Below are 24,544 nucleotides of genomic sequence, written 5' to 3' on the forward strand. Positions count from 1 at the left end.
TATCACAGCGGAAGCTATCTGTCCATTGCCTGGAATGCCATGTAGTGGAACAGTAAATCAGGCAAGGAAAGAGCGTGCTGAAAGTACCTGAAAGATTCAGGAGTAAGGAAACTGAGCGAGGAGGGTTAGGGGAAGAAGCACGTAGAAAGTTGAGAAATAACAGTCAACATGTTGATTTCATCCATGGACAGACAAGTGTAACAGAACAACACAAACAATGTCTCCCAGGGATTTTTTATTTAAAAAAATAGAAAGGAGTGAGGGCGTCTTCCTACTCTACGTAGCAGGCAGTCTTCTATGCAGATAACAACATATCACCATATAACTGCACAGAAATCTATTGACAAAGTCTGGGAAATCTAAGTGGATGAATAAAAAGGTAAGCCAAGTAGGAATAATTCCTTATTTTTTGTAAAGCTTTCAGTCCATTGTTAATACTTCATGTCGGCAAATTTAACCAACATAACAGTGGGGCCGTTTAAACTGTGGCCAAAAAAATTAAAATACCAAATAAGTATGAAATGAAATAGATATTCTTGACTGAATGCATTATTTTGTCTTCCAACTGCTTACGTACATAAGCTCTGTGTTTACTTAACTTTTTGAAGAGTCAAACCTGTGACTTTTTAAATTAAGATTTTCTGATCAACCATAAGAAATTATCAGTCACTCATTTATTGACTAAATAACCATTTAATAAAACACACTGTAGCTCCAATACCCTTCAACTCAATTTGCAACAGTTTCTTTTCAGGGATATAGATGAGTAAAGAAGCCTTTGAACTAACCTGGGGAGGGAAAGTTAAAGCCATCCGTCAAAGTCAATGTTAAATTTAGAGCCAGATGACATGGCAGCTCCCCAATCCCTCTTGCTACAATTTTCTTAGCAAAGCTCTTTGTTTTCCATTCCTGCGGATGACTGCCCCTCACTTTCCACAGTAACTCTCCCCTCAAGTTCTTTCTTACATAATGGTTTGGGTTTTTTTGTTTTTTGTTTTTGTTTTTCTGGTTTTTTGGTGGGAGACCCAGAACTCAAAGAGCCTTGATGCTTTTTATCAATTCCACTAGTCGTCAAGGGCAGGAAATAAAAATATTTTTCTCTTCCGACTCAAAAACAATACCCTTTTGTGAAGCTGCTAAGAAGCTAGAAATAGAAATCTGGGAAAAATTTCAGGTGAGAGATATGCATCAAAATATTTCATTTTGCTAAAAATATCTCTAAGTTGGTCTCAGCATTCCAACTCACATCATACTGCAGTTCAGGATGATGAACAAAATCTGTTTCCCCCTTATATTGGCAGTAACTCTGAGGTTATGCAAAGGAGTAAAGTAACCTGTCTTATGACGTCAAAGTTCCCGTAGGCATTTGCCAGTTCAAAGAGGTTGTTTTCAGAATGGAAACAAGAAAGACAGAAGAGGGAAGAGAGACCAATTCAAATTGCTGCATCTTGACTACCTGGCAATTGGAGTTTAGAGCAAGGACCCAAGAGGTAACTTAGGCAAGCTGGGGAGTCCCACAAAGCTGAATCCATGACAGCCAAGAGTGCGGGGTCCTAATCAGCTGCCCCAGCGCAGATAAACGAGCCCCCCCTAGGAAGCATCGCCATCCTAAAGGCAGTAGGGCTCATCCAGTGTCAGAGATGAACCTGGTGACAACAGGAGATGTGTGTGGTCCAGGGTAAGCTCCAGTGTTCCAGCCCCACAGCAGTGGAGGCATATGAGAAAATATAAAAAGAAAAGAAAGACTTGGCCTTGGGGAGCAGGGTGAATGCAGTGGAATAACGATATAAACCCTCGGCACCCAGCAGCTCCTGGGCTCCCCTCTCCTCCGTGGGCTTCTCCCTGCCACCCCAGTGTCTCCCAGTCCCAACTTCTCCCCTCAACAGGAGCAGAAAGTAGATGACAGCTAAGTTTTTTTCAAGTCCTGCCAAGAAAAACACTGCAAGGTTAAGAACACAAAAGGCTTCGAATATCTTGCTACTCAGGTTCTTTTTTTAAATAAGTTTCGGTATATACACACACACACAGAAGAAAATTCACTTTCAGTCAAAGGGTTCAAGAATGTTGACAATCTTTTCAAGGAGCCACTATGTTCTTAAACTCTTTCAACAGCTCTATTTGTTCTAAAAAGGGTCTTAGATTTATTTAATAGCTGTTTATCTTTCAGCTGGCCCACTGCAAACCAAAGCATAACAGAAAGCATCCAGCATAATCACAGGCTTGGAGCTGAGGGGGCTGGAGGGGCAACGGTGGGGAGTCAGAAGTACAGTAACAAGAGTTCATTGTGCTGTTTGTCGCGGGAAAGCGTGCCCATAGGTGGAAAGATTGAATTTCAGATAAAAATGCAGAAGTAAACATCTGGAGAAAGAATATTTCCATGGCAGTGTCAACATGATCCCTAAATCTGTCACCCATGCAAAAGAAAAACAGCCACTAGGATCTGTGAAATGATGGCGTGAGCATTCACTTAAGGTACAGTAACATCTTTCCACCAAGGGATAAAAACCTATCACAAAATAGGTGAAACACCTTTGTTTTTTAAGAGAAACCTGGCAAAGATGTCAGGACCCTGGAGTATAACACTGCTCTGGGACTCAGAGTGCCTGTCAGGGGAGCTGAGATCTGGAGAGAAAAAGAAAATTGTGACGTTTCCTTTATATGCCATCCAATTAATCGTGCTTATAATGCAGCCAGAGTGACCACAAAAATACATTTCAGTCTACTGGGTAGCATGCCAGCCTTGATCCTAGGCTCAAGGAAAAAGAAAGCTCCAATTTGGGACAAAATAAACCTAGGGTTTAATTGTCATATATTTTAAACTTGGCCTGTTGTCCTGCTTGAGTAAATTTCATGAAAAATCCAAGTTTCTTAAATACTAGTTCTTTCAGGGATGAAACACTACCTATGCAGTAGTTCAAAGATGTCCCTAATACCACACTCAAATGTATTTCATATGTTTTATGTTTTTATATTTAAATCTACAAACATAGTTTAACATATTTCTATTAAACTACATAATATGTATATATATAGTAAAAACTAAATACTTTTAGCTGAGTTAGATATTCTGTGCCTTGAAAGATAACACTTGTCTTAGGGACAAATACTCCTCACTGGGGAAGGAACTGCTGGATCCACCAATAGAATTAACCCCTGAAACTCTTCTCTCCCTCACAAATCACAAACTCTCTGCAATTAGCTTTCTTCGAACCAACGTGTTATTTACCAATAAAGATAAGCCAGTTAATTATTTCTTGAAAGTCAACTGATCCCTTGACCATTATATTTACTAATCAGTTTTGCCATCATCAAAACAGATTAATTCTTTAACAATAATGTGAGGAATATTTTATAATTGATTTAGTCCTTATTTTCAATGTGTTGAAGTTAATTCATATAAACACACTATAGTAAGTTTCTCTCTTAACTGTTAATACCTGCACTGATGGAAGACGCTCCTCTGACATCAGAAAATATCTGTATCAGTTTTGCTCACAGTATAATAGAATGTATTAGATGGGATGGATTTCTGGATACAACTGAAATATCAATGTGGCAATACACTGTATAAATACTAGTTTTACGGCAATAGAAGAAGAGAGAAACAGGGAAAAAGAGGTCAACTTCAGGAAATAGGTAGCAAATGCTATTTAAGAGCAAAAAAAGAAGAAAAAAAAAAGGAGTCAGGAAACAAAGGGATGCTCGGTTGCCAGACAATCAGATCTTTCTTTTTTTCTTTCTTCCTTCCTTCCTTTTTTTCTTTCTTTTTTGTTTTTAACAAATCTATTTAAATCTATTTTTCTCTTAGGACTTTCTTTTTTGTAGGAATTTTTACTGCTTAATTCACATATTATAATCTTCAATCACCTTGGTTGAATAGTTTGAGAGCAAAAACCTCTTACCATTAGAATCTTCTCAGGAAGAAAAAAATATATATACAGACATATTTATATCTATAGAATGTATATATCCATATCCATTTATATCTAGGAATTTACTAAGCTTGTGCGTATTCCTAAAAGCAAAATGCAGCAGCGACAGCCTGGATAAAATCAATAAATTGAGAACTTCAAGGCTGGTTATTCTGGGAGTGAAAACTTGAAATAGAAATGACAAAGATGCAATGAGATTCTATCACAATGACTTCAGCAGATTCAGGGCTAGAATGAAAATCCCAGGATGTGTAATAAGAGGAGAGGAAACTCGATGCGGTCAGAACTCCACTCCATCACAGGGCAGCCAAGAAGAAGCCAGCAAGCAGACCAATTCCCGACCACTGCTCACACCACAGTATGGCTGGGGCAGCTCTAGGAAGGGCAGGGAAACCTCAGAGACTTTTCAAGTTGTATCTTTTATGGTATTCGCAGAGACCCAGCCAACAACAGCCAGGGGGCTGTTTACCAAAATCATTCCCTGGCACCACCCACAGGAACACTGTGGGAATCACTGCCAAAGCTTACATGGGAATCAAACAGAAGGAACTAAATACAGCCGTGTAAAACATGCCCCAGTCATTTCGTAAGCTCCGTTTCTTCATAGATGGCTGCTGTGGAAGAAATGACTGCTTCCAGAAAACAGAGACCCCAGGAATTAATCCAGCAACACAGATGAAAGCAGAATGAAAGATTACTAATTATCCCATTCTACAATTCACACTGGTGACTTACTGCCTCTGGGCTATAAGGCACCTGAGGTTAAAACTGCTCCTCAAAAACAGATATGACAAAAGTGAGTGAATGGTGTAAGGGGCAGGTCTCAGATCACTGTTGTTCCCCAAAGTAAAAAAAAAAAAAAAAAAAGAGATTCACCACATTAAAATATCAGAACATTCCACAGACCGGCAAAACCAGATGGAGACCAGCAGTTCACACACATCCTTGTATTTCCAAGAGATGTGAAGTTCCAGGTTCTGAAAAAGACCAAACAGAAGCCCACCTGCCATGGCAGTACCAGGAGCTAAAAAGAAATCCAGGCTTTTTCACTCTACGCTCTCAAAGTTGGGCGTGGGGACTCAGGATCTTATGACTCTTACCTCCCATCTTTATAACTGCTTTGGTTCTCTCATTCTTTTACTCCTTACCTGCGCTCCTTTATGTGTCAGAGGTTGATTATACACGTCACTACTTTGGATGTCCCTCCGGTTTCACGGGTCAACCCAATGCCCACGCTACTTATCTTTCACTACCTTTATATTACTGTAGAGTTGGGCTCTGTATGCCACTCCATACACACACGACTCTCCCTCTACTTCCTCACCCCTCGCTCACTGCTGGAAGCTAAGTTTGAAAGTATCATCCTTTTACGTCTACTCAACATAGAGAAAAAGAAACACAGCAGCTGTGTTCACTGAGTCAATAAATTCATAGTGCTTAACAGAGTCTAGACTGTAGCGTCCACTAAGGCAAGAACGACGACTGTTAGTTTCAACACTGAATATCCAATGTTTAGTTTGGTACCTGGCACACAGCAGGAGTTCAATAACTGTTTTTTGAGAGATTGGAAGTCATTTTTTCTCTAAATTTCATTTTATTCTTTTATTCTTAAATTATTTTCTCCATTGAACAAAGGAAGATTTGTAAATCACTGGAATCATGGTTTAAGGGAGTGAATGAACCAAAAAGATAGGTTCAAAATCTCAAAAGTTCCCCAATTCATTCCAATAACCAGTCCTCCTCCACCACCTCCTCCTGCTTTTTTTCCTCTTCATATCTTGAACTTTATTACAGGAAAAATTCTAGGCTCTTTACCTATATTAACTAATTTACTCTTCATGAAAACCATATAGGATAGTTACTATATTATTCCCACTTTACAGACTAGGAAACAAAGGCCTCAAATGACTGAGTAACCTGCCAAAGAGTACACAGCTAGGAAGTTGCAAATCCAGAATTTAGGCTGTCTGACTCCAGAATGCCAGCTCCTAATGACACCCCTGCACTGCCTCCTGAAGGACAGCTGTTAAGAAGGCTAACTGATGCCATTCATTCAGTAAAATATTTATTGAGTGCCTACTACGTGCCAGATGCCAAAAATACCCGCCACAGTCATGAATACTGTCTGTATATAGTCAACATTCCTTCTGCTTTCCTAGTCGCCCTTTGCTGTATCTCCCAAACAGTAAGCATGCAGAATCTGTTGGACAAGGAAATTTAGTGAGAATTGGTTCTTTTTCTTTCTCAGTCTTTTAAACTTTCTTACTGAAAACAATCACTAATCCTCTCAGCATTACATGGGACTCTAGCAAGAGCCAGTGGGAATATGCAGCAGGCTGGAATGGCATAGGTAGAGACCTAAACGGAAACAGGGAAATGAATAAAATAGGGTTTCTGCTCTATTATTAGACCAAATGTATTGGCAACCTTTTCACGCCTTGCTTAACAGTCAAAAGTCAAGCCACATGGAGGGTACTGGATTCTTGCCCCTTCTTCCCACACTTGGAAAGTTCTTCCAGGCAAGAAGAATTATGGTCATCCAATCACCCTCTACACACCTGACACAAAAGGCAGGAGAGTGGAAGTGGCACGTACCCCTGGCAGAATTCCTGAGTGCAAGTGTGCAGCCTCTGTGTGATCTGACCTTCACTTTGCTCTGCACCCACCCATGCCATGCAGAACAATCCCCTTCTCCCCGAGGCTGCTGAATCAGCCCTGCTGGGAACAGCCCAAAGAGAAGCTCAGACTCCTGAGACATTTGGTCTATTCAGCACCATAAAGGAAATAGCAGTCGTTCAGTGAGGGAATAAAAATGAGGAGCTGGCTGAATAAAGGTGATAAAAATAGACTTTCCAACTCCATGAAGATGAATCATTTTGCCATGGGGATTTGCCAGGCTCTGTTTCAGCTTCATTTTCAACCCAGCCTCATAAATTTGACTTAGGAAAATTTCCTTCCTCTAGATAACCAGCGTTAGCATTAGGACAGTTCTAACGGGACTTTATTAGAGAATTGTCCAGAAATAACTTCCACTCCTTCCCTAGCCTGCAGTAAATATTGGCTTTGAAGGACAAGAGTGGGCTAGGCTGGGATGTGCAGCCCATGACCCCGGACTCACTGCCCCCCTCCATCACCCCTCAATTTTCTCCTCAGTTCTTTCCCTCCTCATTTTAAGAAATGGAGATTTTTAGAAAGTAACAGGGGTGGTGGAAAGGAGCAGAATGTGAGGGGCGCTCAGGTAGAACAGCACCTCAAGGTATGCAGTCGCATTTTCCCCAGGACACCACGTGCTGCTGAGGAATACATCTTTAAATGTAGCAGAGTTGCTTCTAATTCACAAAATTATCAAAAATCCTCTTTATTTTGACTCATGTGCCTATGTGCCTTCTGTGACATACCCCAAAAGAAAAAACAATGGCTTTCCTTAGAGAATAAATAAGTCTTAATTAAAAGCAACAGGTGGTTAAAAATATCAAGGAACAAGGTAAACTCCATAGAAAAGTAATTTTGGTGTATTTTAGCCATACCATAGTGTTTTAAAAAGGACCTTTAAAAATAAAAACAAGTGATGAAATCTAAATAGCTTCCTTCCTTCACTCATGGACACCCATCATTGTGCATTTTTTTCATAATGGATTTTACTTACCCCTACACGGCCTCATAGTCCACATAAAACTCCAGCATACCCACACTTGGGAGGTGGGTGGGGCATCTCTCCTGGGTGCTCCCACAGTCAGCCTGTACACAGCAGCCGAAGCGCCCTTACATCCTCTTTTCCAAAACTGTCCTCAGCACAGCAAACCCAGCTCTGCCCCAAGCAGGCTGCAGCAGCTGAAATGCTGATGCAGTGAAAGAGAACTAACTGGAAGAGAGCGTGATTGCCACACCTATTGGGGAGGGAGGCGGGGAGTTCTGCTCCCACTGAGGAAGGGGGACAGAATCCCCAAGACATAGAGACGCCCAGTGTGATTCTGCAGGAGAGCTTTGTGACAGCTGCTGCTGCATACATAGTTGGCACCCAATACCATCAGTAAACCTGCATTTGGAACAGGACCCAGCAGGACCTGAGGGAGGAGAGTTCAAGTCCCAACTCTGGAAGAAAGCAGCCTTGTGACCCCAGGCAAGTCATTGCCCTCTGAGACTCTGTTTCCTCATTTGTAACAATATTCTGTGATAACCTATACAAGAAAAGAATCTGAAAAAGAATGAATATATGTATATGTATAAGTGAATCACTTTGCTCTACACCTGAAACTAACACAACACTGTACTCCAACTATACTCCAATAAAATTAAAATATAAAAATATAAACATTTAAAAAATTTTTAAAAATCTCTAAATAGCCTCTAGTTCTGAAATTTTAAGGCCATCAGAATAATCATGAATATAATAAATAATAAGCACAGCTACAATTTCTTGAAAACAGACAATGTACCATCCACCATATTAGGCATTTTACATATTATCTCATTTAATCCCATGATACTGAGATAAGATTTATCAACCCCATTTTATAGATGAGGAAACTGATGAACTCACTCCATGATTCCCCATGAAAATAAAGGATCATCATATCCATTCAGGGTTTTGAATTTAAATGGAAGCATTTAATTTTTGTGCCTGAAATTGAGATGACACCTGAGGATGGAATTTCTCCACTGTTGGGTGATTAATGTGTTTACAATCCTCTGCTGGGATAATTCTGAGGTACTAGTATTTATGGTTACAGCCATTCATGCTACTGCAAAACCCATTTCCCACCTGTTGTCTTTTATTAAACCTCCCTAAAGGACATGAAATATTTCTTTGGGCAGATTCTAAAAACAGGGATCATGAAATATGTGAGCAGAAACCTCGTGTGTGGATTTACTGTTTGGAATTTTCAAATGCTATAAAACACAGTGTTTATAGCCAATTCATCATTTATAAGAGTTTATTAGACTGATATGCCCACTGACTCACTGGTATCCTGCCATTTATGGATACCAATACTTCAACTGGGGGGCTGACATTTAATATTTATTAATAACGTCTGTGTTTCCTTGCCTATTTTATAGTATCTTTGCATTACGTTCTATTTTATGTTTATCGTCAATCATTCTAGCTTTCAAGTAAACTTTTTATTTTAAAATAGTTTTTAGATTTACAGAACATTGCAAAGATAGTCCAGAGAGTTCCAGTATAACTTGTATGCTGTATTTTATATTACTAACCAGTGGTTAGTACCATTTATCACGACTAATGAACAAACACTGGTACACTACCACTAACTAAACTTCAGGTTTTATTTGGGTTTCATCAGTTTTCCACTAATGTACTTTTTCTGTTCCAAGATCCGTCCAGGATACCATATTGCAGTCATTTCTCTTAAGCTTCTTCTGGACTTTCCTCATTTCTCAGACTTTCCTTGACAGTTTTCAGAAGTACTGGTCAGGTATCCTGTATCCCCATTTGGGTTGGTCTGATATTTTTCTCATGGTTAGACTGGGGTTATGGGTTTTGGGGAGGAAGACCACTGAGATGGATACCATCCCCCTATCACCTTATCAGTCATCCTTTTATTACCTATAGGGATGATATTTATGTCAAAACTTTAAACCGAATAAAGTTACTTTTAGAAAAGATAAATTAAATACCAAGCTATTTACTCAGAAATACAGTAATTTATCTTGTGGAGAAAATGACAGAGAGGGAAACTAATCTTTGCGTCCATTATGAGATAAGGGTAGACCTAAGGTTCTAGCAGGAAGCCAGCTAATTACAAAAGCGGTGTCTAGCAAGTTCTTTTGAAGTGCTTGCCAAGGCAAACTTTCTACAAAACAATCTCGGATGATGGTACATTTTAAGAGAAGTTGTTTCAACCAAGCGTGATCTCACTCTTTCATACAATACTTTTAGATATTTGGTGAAGTCTTTTTCCTGTTGTCAAACCACAGAATCCCTATGAACCTGGGTTTGGAGTGCTAAAAATTAGTTGCACAGAAATTCCTTCTTTAGGTAAGCTATGACTATGAAAAAAAGAAGACTTAGGCTGAAATATGTATTTCCTGCTATTATATATTTTTTCCTCACAGTTCCTAATTGGAGGTCTGTTCCTCAGGGGGAAAAATTAAGGAACTGATGTAATGTCACAAACTTCTGCTAAATGCTGTTCAATGAAAGATAAGGGAGAACAAGTAGTTTCTTTCTTTAAAGAATGGTGTTTTTTTTTTCAGGGACAGGAAGGGGGGAAAAACAGAAAGAAAAATGTTTTACGGCACTGCTATGTATAACCTTCCACCTCTGCAGAAGCATGAAATAATTAAGGAAACAAGCTTGAAAAATAGTTTGTGGTGGATAAGGAGGATACTAGACTTCAGTTAGCACGTCTAGGCATTCACAACACATGCAAATAAGAATTTAGTCCTGGGCTTCCCCGGTGGCACAGTGGTTGGGGGTCTGCCTGCCGATGCAGGGGGCGCAGGTTCGTGCCCCGGTCCAGGAGGATCCCACGTGCCACGGGACGGCTGGGCCCGTGAGCCGTGGCCGCTGAGCCTGCGCGTCTGGAGCCTGTGCTCCGCGGCGGGAGAGGCCACAGCAGTGAGAGGCCCGCGTACCGAAAAAAAAAAAAAAAAAGAATTTCAGTCCTTGGCTGGCTTGTGTCACTCCCTAAATTTATATATTGAAGTCAAAACCCCCAGTAACTCAGAACTGTGACTGTATTTGGAGGTAGGGGCTTTAAAGAAGTGACTATGTTAAATGGGCTCATTTAGAGCAAGCCCTAATCTAATATGTTTGGCGTCCTTATAAGAAGAGGAGATTAGGATACAAACACACATGCAGAGGGAAGACCATGTGAAGACCCAGGGAGAAGGTGGCCTTCTGCAAGCCAGGGAGAGAGACCTCAGAAGACAACAACCCTGCCTACTCCTTGATTTCAGACTTCTAGACTCCAGAATTGTAAGAAAATAAATTTGTCCTTTAAGGCACCCAATCTGTGATACTTTGTTATGACAGCAAATTAACATGCTTACCTAGCACTAAGAGTGAAGAATCAAGGGGTATAAGAGAGGCTAGAGAGTATGAGATTGGTTGGATATTATATCTCAATAAATTGTCAATAATACGAAGATCTTTCTAAGTCACTCTCTCTCATGATTTTCATACCTAAGTGTAATTGCTAATGACTCCTCCTGTGTTCCCAAATTCCTTTCATCACCCTTCTCCCCCCAACCCCAGGCTCTGCCAGTGAAAGTCAAACACTCCAAAGATCAGACTTATAATTTGAGGGGAAAAAAGCTTCCAAGTTTGCGTTTATAGAAAAACAAATAATTTGTCTTCCTATACACTTAAGCATAAGGATTTAACTTTAAAATCAGCCATTCATTAACCTAGTCCAATTTTTTATAACTTTTTCCATGAGTTCTAAACCAACATTTTCCAATTGTCTGCCAGACATCTGCACATGAATATCTCTTAAAGGTAGCCAACTCAGTACGTCCAAAAGAGACTTCATCTTTTCTCTTGGAACCCGTTTCTCCTCCCTTGCTCCCGTGATTCCTATTAATGGCATCACTATTCGCCAAGTTGCTCAAATCCAAAATGGAGATGTCATCTTCCTAAGATTATTTATCATATTTCATCAATTCCAAGTTGTACATTTTTTACCTCTAAAATAATGATGCATCTTTCTATTACTGGTATATTAACATTGTGTCATAATTTAATTGATGGCTTTAAAAAAATTAGTTATATTTTTTAAAAATGGTGCATCTTATAATCTATGAAAAACATAGAACCATAAATCCTGTGTCCCCATCTCCACTCTCACTGCTTCTACTAAGGTTAAGTAGTAGACATTATCTCTCATTTGGATTACTTGTCTCCTAATTGACTTTTGTTGCTGGTCTTTTCCCATAATCTACTTTCCACATGGCCACCAGAGTTATCTGGAACACGAGATTCCTTTGTTTGCAGTGGCTCTTACTGCATGCACTCTTACTGCATGCACTCTTACTTAAAATGAGTCCAAACACCTCTAGACGGCATTTCTGGTCTCTACCTACTATTCTCTACCTACTATTTTGGTCCACTTTCCACTGTATTGATTTCTTTCAGGGATTCTGGGCTCCAGCTTCAGCCACATACAAATAATAGCCACTCCCAGAGAAGACCCAGGTTCCTGTGGCTCAAAGCCTTTCTTATTCCATCCTCTGAGGCTAGACTGTCCTCCCCCAACCCCAATGGTCTTCACTGATTGTAAATGCATGTTCAGCTCTCACGCCTTCCAAAGTTCTTCCTCTCAAATAGAAACTTCTTCCTTGTTCTTCCTTGCATATTTCATTAACATTTCTCAGTCCTCCTTTATTAGACCTTATTTGTACATTTTCCTCCTAGAAGGGGATCCCTTGAAAGCAGGAATTATGTCTTGAGTCATAGTGGGTTTTCACTTGGAAGGCAACAGAGAACATACCATCTCTTTTTAGTGTATACGTGCAGAAGAAAACTGGGAAACAGACCTTAGATGTCATGCAAGGGTCCAAGGAAAATTGTATTACCGCTAAGGTACTGTAACTGTAAAGGACACATTTTCAGGAGAATAAGAAATTCATGTCCTGCTTTCTCAGCAGATTAAGACAATCATTTCATTCACTGTGGAAGCACCTTTTAAATAGCTTCCAGTGATCCCTTCCTCCTGTACACAGGTCCTTGTGTAATCTCCTCCCCCTGAGTGTGGGCTATAGACCTAGTGACTTGATTTTGATTAACAGAATATGGCAGAGGTGAGGAAACATCACTTCTGAGATTAGGTTATACATGATTGTGATGTCTGTCTTGTTTGTTCTCTCTCCCTCCCTCTCTCTCCTGGTTCTTCTTGCTTGCTCACTCTCTGGAAGGAAGCTGCCACGCTGTGAGGTGTTCTACGTAAATAGGCCCATGTGGCAAAGAACTGAGGATGGCTTTGGCCGGCATCCTGCAACAAACCAAATCTTGTTGACATACACCTGAGTGAGCTTAGAACCAGATCCTTCCCTAGTCAAGTCTTAAAACGACACCAGCCAACACCTGATGGCTGCCTTGTGAGACATCCTGAAACTCTAACCAAAAAGCCAAGCCCAGATTCTTGACCCACAGGTACTCTGGGATAGTAAGTGGTTTAGGCCACTAAATTTGGGGGTAATTTGTTACACAGCAGTGGATAACTAATACACTCACCAAATAAGAAAATCAGAAAACAGATAATAAACATAGGATGAGTAGAAAGGACAAAAACACTCTCATTGAGTCTTGCCAAGTACTCAAAAAAGATGGACAAGGGGACTAACTTATTGGTCTGACCCAAGCACTCAGTAGATAACAAAAAGCCAGCCTGTTCCAGTGGCCATCAACATTCCCCTTTACCCTGGTCCAGCTCACTGTGGAGAATGGCTCTCACCAACTGACATACTTTTATTTTTGTATTCACTATGTGCCAAGTATTTTGGTTTAGGTCATAAATTAACTGTAGTCCTGTTTCTTAAGAGTAATAATATGTAGTGGGAGATACACCTAGAACATTCCTTCAGCTCAGGAAAGGCCTTAAACGTCTTTCTGAGCTGTTATACGCAGTGGGCAGCTATGTAAGGTTATCTGATAAGGACCTGAGATAATCTGTACTTTTAGAAGGTACCTGTGGAAGCTGTTACACCTGGCAGCATACAAACCATACTCACTTGGGAGGCACTGAACAAAGTCACCGCTACCACCCCCCTGGCAGGTTCATAGTCCACCATTCAACTAAAAGCAAGATCAAATGTACCAAAGACCATATGGGTTTTGCTGTTGTTTTTCCCTCCAGTTTGTGCTCTTTTATGTCTAAACTTATTCAAAGGCTTAACCACCATCCCTGCTTGGGCTCGGGTTTAGCACCAAACTCGAGAGTAGCAAATTGAGTATTTCTTCTGTGTGTGGTGTGGAAACACAACTGAGGTTTCTCTCCCCGTGCCAGGGATGAGGATAAAGGAACGTGTGTCATTAAATTTAATTTTGGCTGAGATTGTTCACAAGGTCTATTCATTTCCCTCAGTGAAATGTACCTCCTTTGCACAGAACATCGCTCAAACACCATTTTCCACTTGGCCCCCAAGGAAGAGCAAGACCACTTCCAGAAGCCCCCTCCCCACCTGCCTATGAAGGAGAATTGTGTCTGCCTCTTCCTGAGCCTTTGTTGTCCAGAATCAGAATCATGATTCTGGGGGGGAACTGAAAGGAGCTAAATCTAGCTGGATTGATTTGCACCTGAAAAGGCTGGGGGTTAGTAGCAGCAGAGAAAGGGGTAAGAAGCAAGAGAGACAAGAGCTAGTATAGTGTGAGTCTGAATGATTATAGGTAGCTGGGACAGAAAGAGTTTTGCAGGGGAGCTGGCAAATATAAGGGGTGTGTGTGTGTGTGTGTGTGTGTGTGTGTGTGTGTGTGTCAAGACAGAAAGACAGAGGGGAGAGAGAGAGAAGGGCATTTCAGGAAGTTTTACTGCATGTTACAAATGGAATAAGTCTATGACATTTTTTGGAAAGACTTCAGTAAAGACGTCTAATGTTCCCCTATTAGTATCCATTGTTGAACTGGTGCTTCATTGACTGGGATGCTTGAGATGTGGCCACATGGAGATTGCTTTTATATGGGTGACAGTAGAAATGTTACATTTGCAGTGCCTTTTAAAATAGGCCACTGCCTCAATTTGGTGAAATTAATAGATCTTAAATGAGAAGGATGAGAGGTTGTCTTCTAAAAACATACGAGATCGCCTTAGAGGTTGATGCCTCCGAACAAATGTTCGGGAGTGTTGAGGTTCAAAGATCTTATTATAAGACCTGATGGAGATAGTGTAACACAGTATAAAAGGCACGGAGCCTGGAGCTGGGCAAATCAGGGTGCAAATCTCCATACTGCCTCTTATTTATTGGAAAGCTGGTAACTTACTTCTTTGCACACTTGTTTCCTGAGATTAGTAAAAATACAGAAATAACTACATCGTAGGGCAATTGTAAAGATTAAGAAGGATAATCAAGCACTGCACCTGATACCTAGGGAGGTATTCATATACGATGGTTGTCACTATGGTGCCTTACACCTCTGGCCTCCCTCTTTGCCTGCTCTGCCTCCCTCCTGGCCTAAAACAACCAGGAAGAGAAACGGAGGCAGAGAACAGAAGCCTGGCCAGCTTTTTCTGCGGGAACCTATATGATAAACTGTTGAAGGGAAGGTAAATGCTCTAGAATGTCTAAATGAAGTTGTAAAATATAAACCTAAAATATAAGACATCGATAAGGATGAGCTGAGACAGACAAGAGCTAATCTCCAGTTAGGATCTGCAGGAAACCACTTCTTGGCAGGTAAACACCCAAAACACCTGGGACTCAAATTTACTGCGTTGTCATCTTCCTAAAATTATGAAGTTTGTGTAAAGGCTTTTCACTCATACTACTCAGTTTTCAACAGCTTCATATGTCTAGCTTTGTCCAAAACAATATTTTTAATCTTCACATAATGTGGCAATCTCCACTGCCTTTTCATCCTTTCTCATTCTCTGACCTCCCTCAAACAATGAAACATCAACTGTTCTGGTATCAGTTTCATAAAATAAAACAGATACCTTTTGAAAGCTTCCTAAAGTCCACAGAGTTTATGGGAACTTACATTTTTATCCATTTCAGAAAGCTCAGCTCTGAGCATATTTGAAATCTTATCTTTTGGTTAAGGAAAAATACATCTTTTTTTTCTAAAGAATAAGTTTTTGAGTGGGTTAGAGTAACTAAAACGGTAGGATTATTCTACCAGGTACATTGCTGCTATAGCCTACTGAACTTCAGTTAGTGCAAACTTCCAGCATGCATCAGGTGAAGTGAGCCCTTTCACAGAGCTTGGAAAGATATTTTGAAGGTTTTGGCCAAAAGGAAGAAAAGAAAGAGATGAACTGAAAAAGTGAGTCTTTGCTTTCCCCTCTTTCTCACAAGAGTTAAAATAATTGTCATTTACACGTGTTCCATTTTCAACTGGGAACACCTGTGAGTGATACAACCAAGGAGAAGGGTGGCCTGTGCTTTGGATTCATCTCAGCTTTTACTGTTTGTGTGATCTTCCCCTCTACGGACCCACATGTTCTCATCTGTAAAACAAGTATATCTAAGATGTCCTTCCTGCTGTAAAATTCTTTTTTTCTCAGATTGCTTTCATCCTCATGGACTCATATGCAATATCAACCAAATATTTCATGACAGCCCTAGGAAGGTTCAGCACCCAAGGACAGAATCCCCAAATATCTATTTCCAATTATACTTCACACGTGAGTGCACACACACACACACACACACACACACACACAGTGGCTGTTACAATTAAAATCCAGGTGAGAAAAGACTTAATCCCCAAATTCCTACTGTAAGCAAGGATTTCATACATTTGTGTCTCTTGCACAGAGTCTGATGTTTCTGGGATGAAATGGAATTTAGCAAGATCTCTAATGACCATTAAATTGAGTTTCAGGATATGGCTTGATTATGCAATACTGTCAAACTGGCCAAATAAAGGGCAGCATTTTTAAAAGTCGTTGGTATGCCAAGACCTAAATTTGAGGTCTTTCTCTCTGGCAAAATCTAACAGTATCACTAACACCTAAAAAAGAATGCAAGCATCTGCAGGCAGTCACCACACGGCTGCATATGTCAGCAATCGTTACAGAAGAAACACAGACCTGGATCCAGGGTCTTTGCATTCTTGCCAGGAAATGATTTTCAACTACTTTGTTTTAACACCTTCACCCCTGAATTCTTTGTAACCACAGCTCAACTCAGGGACTAAAATACACCTATTCATGCCTTTGTAAATCTACACGTGTTTATAATTTGGGATTGCTATGTGAAAACACACTTTTCTATTTATCTTCAAGTCAAGCAGCTGGGCCATCTTAATGGATTCTTCTCAACACCAGGCCATTAAGACACACAGGCATGGGTTCCAGGCATGGAAAACCCTCTGGCCATACTTCTTAGATCTCCATGGCCTCTGCTACTGAGGGCTGCTTGATCAATAGAGGGTCAGTGACCCGTCAACCCCCTGACAAAGTACAAATCAACCTAGAAGTCTATAGATGCACTTGAGGAATGCTGTTGTTCTTTCCTGAGTGTCACAAATATGGATGGAAGAACTGTCATGTGAAGAATATACTCACACAAAAGGCTGCATCTCTACACATCTTCAAATCTACTGCTTAACATTAAAAGGATTATACACCATGATCAAGTGGGGTTTATCCCAGGAATGCGAGGATTCTTCAATATACGCAAATCAATCAATGTGATAAACCATATTAATAAATTGAAGGAGAAAAACCATATGATCATCTTAATAGATGCAGAAAAAGCTTTCGACAAAATTCAACACCCATTTATGATAAAAACCTTCTAGAAAGTAGGCATAGAGGGAACTTACCTCAACATAATAAAGGCCATATATGACAAACCCACGGCCAACATCGTCCTCAATGGTGAAAAACTGAAACCATTTCCTCTAAGATCAGGAACAAGACAAGGTTGTCCACTCTCACCATTACTATTAACATAATTTTGGAAGTTTTAGCCACAGCAATCAGAGAAGAAAAAGAAATAAAAGGAATCCAAATTGCAAAAGAAGAAGTAAAACTGTCACTGTTTGCAGATGGCATGATACTATACATAGAGAATCCTAAAGATGCTACCAGAAAACTACTAGAGCTAATCAATGAATTTGGTAAAGTAGCAGGATGCAAAATTAATGTACAGAAATCTCTTGCATTCCTATACACTAATGATGAAAAATCTGAAAGAGAAATTAAGGAAACACTCCCATTTATCACTGCAACAAAAAGAATAAAATACCTAGGAATAAACCTACCTAAGGAGACAAAAGACCTGTATGCAGAAAACTATAAGACACTGATGAAAGAAATTAAAGATGTTACAAACAGATGGAGAGATATAACATGTTTTTGGATTGGAAGAATCCACATTGTGAAAATGACTATCCTACCCAAAGCAATCTACAGATTCAATGCAATCCATATCAAACTACCAATGGCATTTTTCATAGAACTAGAACAGAAAATTTCACAATTGGTATGGAAACACAAATGACCCCGAACAGCCAAAGCAATCTTGAGAAAGAAAAATGGAGTTGGAGGAATCAGGCTCCCTGACTTCAGACTATACTACAAAGCTACAGTAATCAAGACAGTACGGTACTGGCACAAAAACAGATATATAGATCAATGGAACAGTATAGAAATCCCAGAGATAAACCCACGCACATAATGTCACCTAATTTATGACAAAGGCAGCAAAAATATACAGTGGAGAAAAGACAGCCTCTTCAATAAATGGTGCTGGGAAAACTGGAAAGCTACATGTAAAAGAATGAAATTAGAACCCTCCCTAACACCATACACAAAAATAAACTCAAAATGGATTAAAGACCTAAATGTGAGGCCAGACACTATAAAACTCTTAGAGGAAAACAGGCAGAGCATTCTACGACATAAATCACAGCAAGATCCTTTTTGACCCACCTCCTAGAGGAATGGAAATAAAAACAAAAATAAACAAGTGGGACCTAATGAAACTTAAAAGCTTTTGCACAGCAAAGGAAAACATAAAAAAGATGAAAAGACAACACTCAGAATGGGAGAAGATATTTGCAAATGAAGCAACTGACAAAGGATTAATCTCCAAAATTTACAAGCAGCTCATGCGCTCAATATCAAAAAAACAAAAAACCCAATCCAAAAATGGGCAGAAGACCTAAATAGACATTTCTTCAAAGAAGATATACAGATTGCCAACAAACACATGAAAGGATGCTCAGCATCACTAATCATTAGAGAAATGCAAATCAAAACTACACTGAGGTATCACCTTACACCAGTCAGAATGGACATCATCAAAAAATCTACAAACATTAAATGCTGTGGATTAAATGGTGTGGAAAAAAGGGAACCCTCTTGCACTGTTGGTGGGAATGTAAATTGATACAGCCACTATGGAGAACAGTATGGAGGTTCCTTAAAAAACTACAAATAGAACTACCATATGACCCAGCAATCCCACTACTGGGCATATACCCTGAGAAAACGATAATTCAGAAAGAGTCATGTACCACAAGGTTCATTGCAGCACTATGTACATTAGCCAGGACATGGAAGCAACCTAAGTGTCCATCGACAGATGAATGGATAAAGAAGATGTGGCACATATGTACAATGGAATATTACTCAGCCATAAAAAGAAACGAAATTGAGTTATTTGTAGCTTACGTACATCTAACATCAAGAATATTCCCCTATTACCACAACTATCTTAGACAAAATAGTTATCATGTAAAAGAAATGTAAAACAGAGAAAACACTATTATCTAATATTCAATCCACACTCAAATTTCCCCAACCATCCCAATAATGTCTATTATAGTTACTCTTTCTCAATCAAGGATCACACATGGCATTTGGCTATCATATCTCCTTAGCCACCTTTCATCTGAAACAGTTGTAGGGGACGGGGATGTGTCTTTAATGACACTGACAGAATTAGGGAATGCAAGCCAGATGTTTTATGGGAATGTCCATCAATTTGGACTTGTCTGATTGTTTCCTCAGAGTTGGATTAGGCTAATTATTTTGGCAGACACTCCATCAAGGTGATGCTGTGACTTCCTAGTACATCACTAGGACACCTGATATCACTGCACCCATTATAGGCATTGGTAAGTGTGAGCATGGACTACTTGTGTGATCTCAAAGCTACAGTGTTTGAATGTGAATACTAAATCATTTACACACCTTGAATTTCCAACTGTTAACAACAGTTATTCAAAAAACAGTTATTCAAAAAACAGTTATTCAAAAAAAATCTTACTCCCCAAATCATATTTCAGTGCAGCTGTCTTTTATGTCTCTAATATAGTAACTCATTTTCGCATAAACCAGGAGATGCTAACTGCATTCTATAATAAAAGATCACATGGACCACAAACACTAAAGGCTTCACAAAGGAGGTGATTTTGCATTGCGTCTTGATACATAAATAGGATCTAGTCAGGAAGAGCAGAGAGAGAGAGTACCATATTCATAAGAAGTGTCATGAGAAAAGGCTTCATACATGACAGTGAATAACATCTGAGGACCTACGAATTGACTGTAATAATCCAGGCAAGAGATGAGGAAGACCGGCTCTACGCCTTACCTAGCGGCCAAGGAAATACAGACAAGTAGACAGAATGAAGAAAGTTGCCATATTCTCTGACAGCTCAACTAGGACAAGTGCATGTTTATGATGCCTTTACTGACATTGGTGGGTGGGAGTAGTCATTTAAGTCTAATTTTAATATGTTCAGTTAGAGGTGCTGGTACGACATCCAGATGGGGCTGTCCAATACACAGAACAAGAGGCCTGGAGTTCAGGAGAAAAAACTTGGTGAGAAGTGATGACTTGGGTCAATCCTGTAAAGAGTTGAGGTCATGAAAACAAACAAGAACGTGAGCGTAGAAAGGAAGCAGACAATAGATTTGAAGAGCAAACTCTGGAAGAACATTAACAGGATGGGGGAAGGGCACAGAAGGGTGGCAGTTCTGTTTCTTGTTGGGACCCCAACTAGTGCACTGGATTTTGGAAATGTTGATCTGAAGGTAATTGGAAGAGAGGAAGAAAGAATTTGACCAGACCTGTAGATTCAGGAATCATGAGTGTTTAACTATACATAGATAAGTATTTTTTTGGTCTAAAGATAACTCCGTTGTGTGTTTTTTTTCAACATCACCAAGAAATTAACTCAATTCTGATACTATTTACCTGGAGACAGTGTCAGATGGCCCAGGTCAAGGGCTCAGTCCCATTAAGACTGCCCCCACTTGAGATGTCAGTCTCAAGTCCAGATTGGTAGCTGTGCTTCTGACCAACTAGCTATAAATCAGAGGTTCCCAAGATCCCCTCCTTGGATTTGATTAATTTGCTAGAGTGGTTCACAGAACACAGAGAAACATTTGCTTATGCTTATCAGTTTTTTATAAAGAATATTATAAAGGATCCAGATGAACAGCCAGATGAAGAGGTATATAGGGCAGGGTATGTGGGAAGGGGCACAGAGCTTCCATGCTCTCTGGGTGCGCCACTCCCCTGGAATCTCCATGTGTTCACCAACCTGAAAACTCTCCAAACCATGTCCTTTTGGGTTTTTTATGGAGGCTTCATTACATAGGCATGATTGATGAAATCACTGACCATGGGTGATTGATTCAACTTCCAGCCCCTCTCCCTTCCCCAGGGGTCAGTGGGGTGGCACTTGAAAGTTCCAACTCTCTAATCACGAGGCTGGTACCCCTGGCAACCAGCTCCCATCCTTGGGGCTTTCCAAAAGTTGCCTCATTCAGGTGGGGCTGAAAGGAGCTTGTTATAAAGAACAAGATACTCCTTCACCTTTATAGAACTGGAGCTATTTCAGGAACTGATGACAAAAGACCAAATATTATAAGAAAAGATGCTCCCATTGTTCTTATCGCTTAGGAAATTCCAAGGGTTTTAGGTGCTCTCTGCCAGAAACAGACAAAGCCCAAATATATATTGCTTATTAAAAATCACAATAACAAACGAGTAAAGAAAATATAAGTGATATAGGAGTGGGTAAGTGAGGAACTATTAGTTGGAAAAGAGCAAGAAAAAGGAGGCATCATGGAAAGGACAAAATGGAAAGGAAATTCAAAGGAAAAGAGAAGAAAGAAGAGTCAAGGATATACATGGGAGTAAAGCAACAGAAATCCGCTGGTCTTCTTGAATCACATTGCCTGCCTGTCCCAAAGTAGAGGCAATAGGTAAAGAACAACACTTGATCTGCTGTAAGAATCCAACATAAAGTTAATGCATGTGTCTCAAACACTTAATTTTGCTAAAATTATTTACGATTCACACTTTAAATTAATGTTTCAAAAACCCTTTTCTCGGGCTTCCCTGGTGGCGCAGTGGTTGAGAGTCCGCCTGCCGATGCAGGGGACGTGGGTTCGTGCCCCGGTCCGGGAGGATCCCACATGCCGCGGAGCGGCTGGGCCCGTGAGCCATGGCTGCTGAGCCTGCGCGTCCAGAGCCTGGGCTCCGCAACGGGAGAGGCCACAGCAGTGAGAGGCCCGCGTACCGCAAAAAAAAAAAAAAAAAAAATTAGTGCTGAGTATTATGAAACATATCAAAGCATGAAAAAAATCCTGCATCTGACTACATGTGAACATTTGAGTTGTACTGGGTTTAGATGGGTAGGTTCAGAAGACCCAGGGATTTGCTCAAACAAGGCTCCAGACAACATTAGAATCACCTGTGTCCATTATGTCTTTAGAAAGTTGGCCTACAAATGTGGTACTTAAATGCAGGTGGATTTTTAAGATTGAAAACAGCAATTTATCATGAAAGTCCTGCTCGTTCAACATGAAATTTCTTTCTCTCTACCTCTTCTCCCCTTCATTCCAAAGGAATGCAGAGAAGAAATGAAATGAGAAAACCGTAATTACAATGGTCTTCCTCCCCTGGGGTCAGCCGAATTACCAGCCTCTCACCCCAAAACGAATTTACCTCTTTAAGAATGAATGTCATCCTTATCACTCATGGGAAAAATACAAAGATTAAGATGCCATTTAGGCATAACTGCAATCTTTCATTTTTAAGTGACCTCTCAGTTTAATGGCTTCAATGCGTTCTCATTCACGTGGAATATATACTGCAGGAGAAAACGGTAATAAATGGCACTGTCATGACCCTTAGGTTAGAGCAAAGGAATATTGGAAGATAAATCTCAATTCTGGATACTCACCAATCCTGCAATGGGGGTAGGCAATCTGTTGATCTTTTTAACAAGTCCTGGCTTTATAGCATTCAGCAACCTGTCATGAAAAAGGCAGAATGTCAAGTGAGACATAAAGCAAGATGGATCCCACAAATCACCTTTATCCAAGGCTACAACTAAACTGCTGAATAGGAAAAGCAGCGAATTTAAAGCATGTAGTAAATCTCAATAATCTATGAGTTTTCATGCATCCAAGTGAAGAGGTTTGCCAACACCAAGTTTGTCTGTGGCAGGTGAAGTTTTAGAATTTGGAAATGTTGGGAGAAAAGAACGGATGGAGGCTGGGAGGAGCTTCAGAGGAAAGGACAGAAACGTGAGCCGGATTGAGGCTGGGAGAGAAGTGTCTAGTTTTGAAGCCAGGTATTACTACACAGCAAGGCTCGTTCCCAATTCTCCTGGCTAAGGCAGGGGTCTCTCCAGGGATGCACTAAGTTCAGAGACCAACATCTATCTTTGCAAATGATTTGCCAAGACTAATTCTACTTCCAGACCCTCTTGCTCTTTGAGGAGAGTGGCTTGTTAAATGTGGTGAGCTTCACTTAAGAAAGGAAAGAATATGTTTAGCAGGAGGTTAACCAGTCATATCCTGAAGATTTTAGACAAGGCTGACCACAATTCCCTAGGTATAAAAGATATGTGAGCAAAACGTTTTTGGGGTAAAGGTTGAAATCACATAAAAATGGTAATACAAGCAAAGGAATGCAAGAGAAACAACCGTAACTGTTTGTCTTCAGGAAATGTCAGTTCAGAGTGAAAAGAAATAAGGAAGGCAACTTGTAAAACGAAAATAGGGCTGGCATCAGGGTGATGTGGTAGAATCGTAGCATTTGCCAACTAGGTTATTCATAAAGGAATTATTGAAGGTACAGGGTTGTCAAATGGAAGCATTTATTCTTATATTAGGGAATTAGAGGAGAGAAGATCAGGTAATTTATCTCAGGACACATGGCAAGAGAAACTTAGGCAGAGGCTTAGTATAATTCAGGGGTCAGCAAACTATGAGCCATGGACCAAATTTGGCCCAATGCCTGTTTCTGTAAACAAGTTTTACTGGAACACAGCCCTGTCCATTCATTTACATACTGTTTACTGCTGCTTTTGTGCTATGACAGCAGAGCTGAGTTACGTTACAACAGAGAACCTATAGCCCAAAAAGCAAACCATTTTTACTATTTGGCCCTTCACCAAAAAGTTTGCCAAACTCTGTTACCATTCATGCAATCTAAGGTTATAGTAAATTCTGAAGAACCTATGCTTGATAGATTTCTTCAAACCAGTAACAAAAGATTCTTTGAAATAGTTGAATAATTAATTAGTCTTGAATTCAGCCTATATTTTACTTTGACACCTCTATGTATTGATATATTGAGAAATGTCACTACAATGGTTACAACAGACAGGATATTTCTGGTTTTGCACTAAGAACTGCCTGTGCTTGGTCACTTTCACTGCAATTCCAAATGCTGCCACCAAGAGGTAACACCCAGTGTAGACACAAAACAAGTAGTGCCTTTTGGCCCATTGAGAGCCAAGATGGTGCTCCTTTCATGAATGCACTTAATTTTAACCATGAATTTATAATCTTCTTAAAAAGTGCTTTTTTATAGCTTATTTTGGAATTATTCATTTTTCAAGTTAGAAAGCAACTTGTTCACTCTTCTCATTTTACAGTTTAGAAAACTGAAGCCTGACGATGATGATCTGATTAATGGTACAGTCAGGCCCAGCTCCCAAGATCCCTGAATCA

General features: G+C 40.0%; 1 protein-coding gene across 1 annotated transcript in view; it reads right to left on the bottom strand.

Annotated features, from left to right (window-relative positions):
* Window positions 1–24,544, bottom strand: part of LIMCH1 (LIM and calponin homology domains 1) — a 339,182-nt gene that overhangs the window by 155,380 nt on the left and 159,258 nt on the right. The window contains exon 3 of the mRNA XM_027103079.1: window positions 22,765–22,834. Coding sequence (XP_026958880.1) covers window positions 22,765–22,834 — 70 coding nt within the window. The remainder of the gene's footprint in view (window positions 1–22,764; window positions 22,835–24,544) is intronic.

This window comes from Aethalodelphis obliquidens, unplaced genomic scaffold (assembly GCF_003676395.1).
Source record: "Aethalodelphis obliquidens isolate GAN/ISIS:26980383/991018 unplaced genomic scaffold, ASM367639v1 scaffold6, whole genome shotgun sequence".
Classification (NCBI taxonomy): Eukaryota; Metazoa; Chordata; class Mammalia; order Artiodactyla; family Delphinidae; genus Aethalodelphis; species Aethalodelphis obliquidens.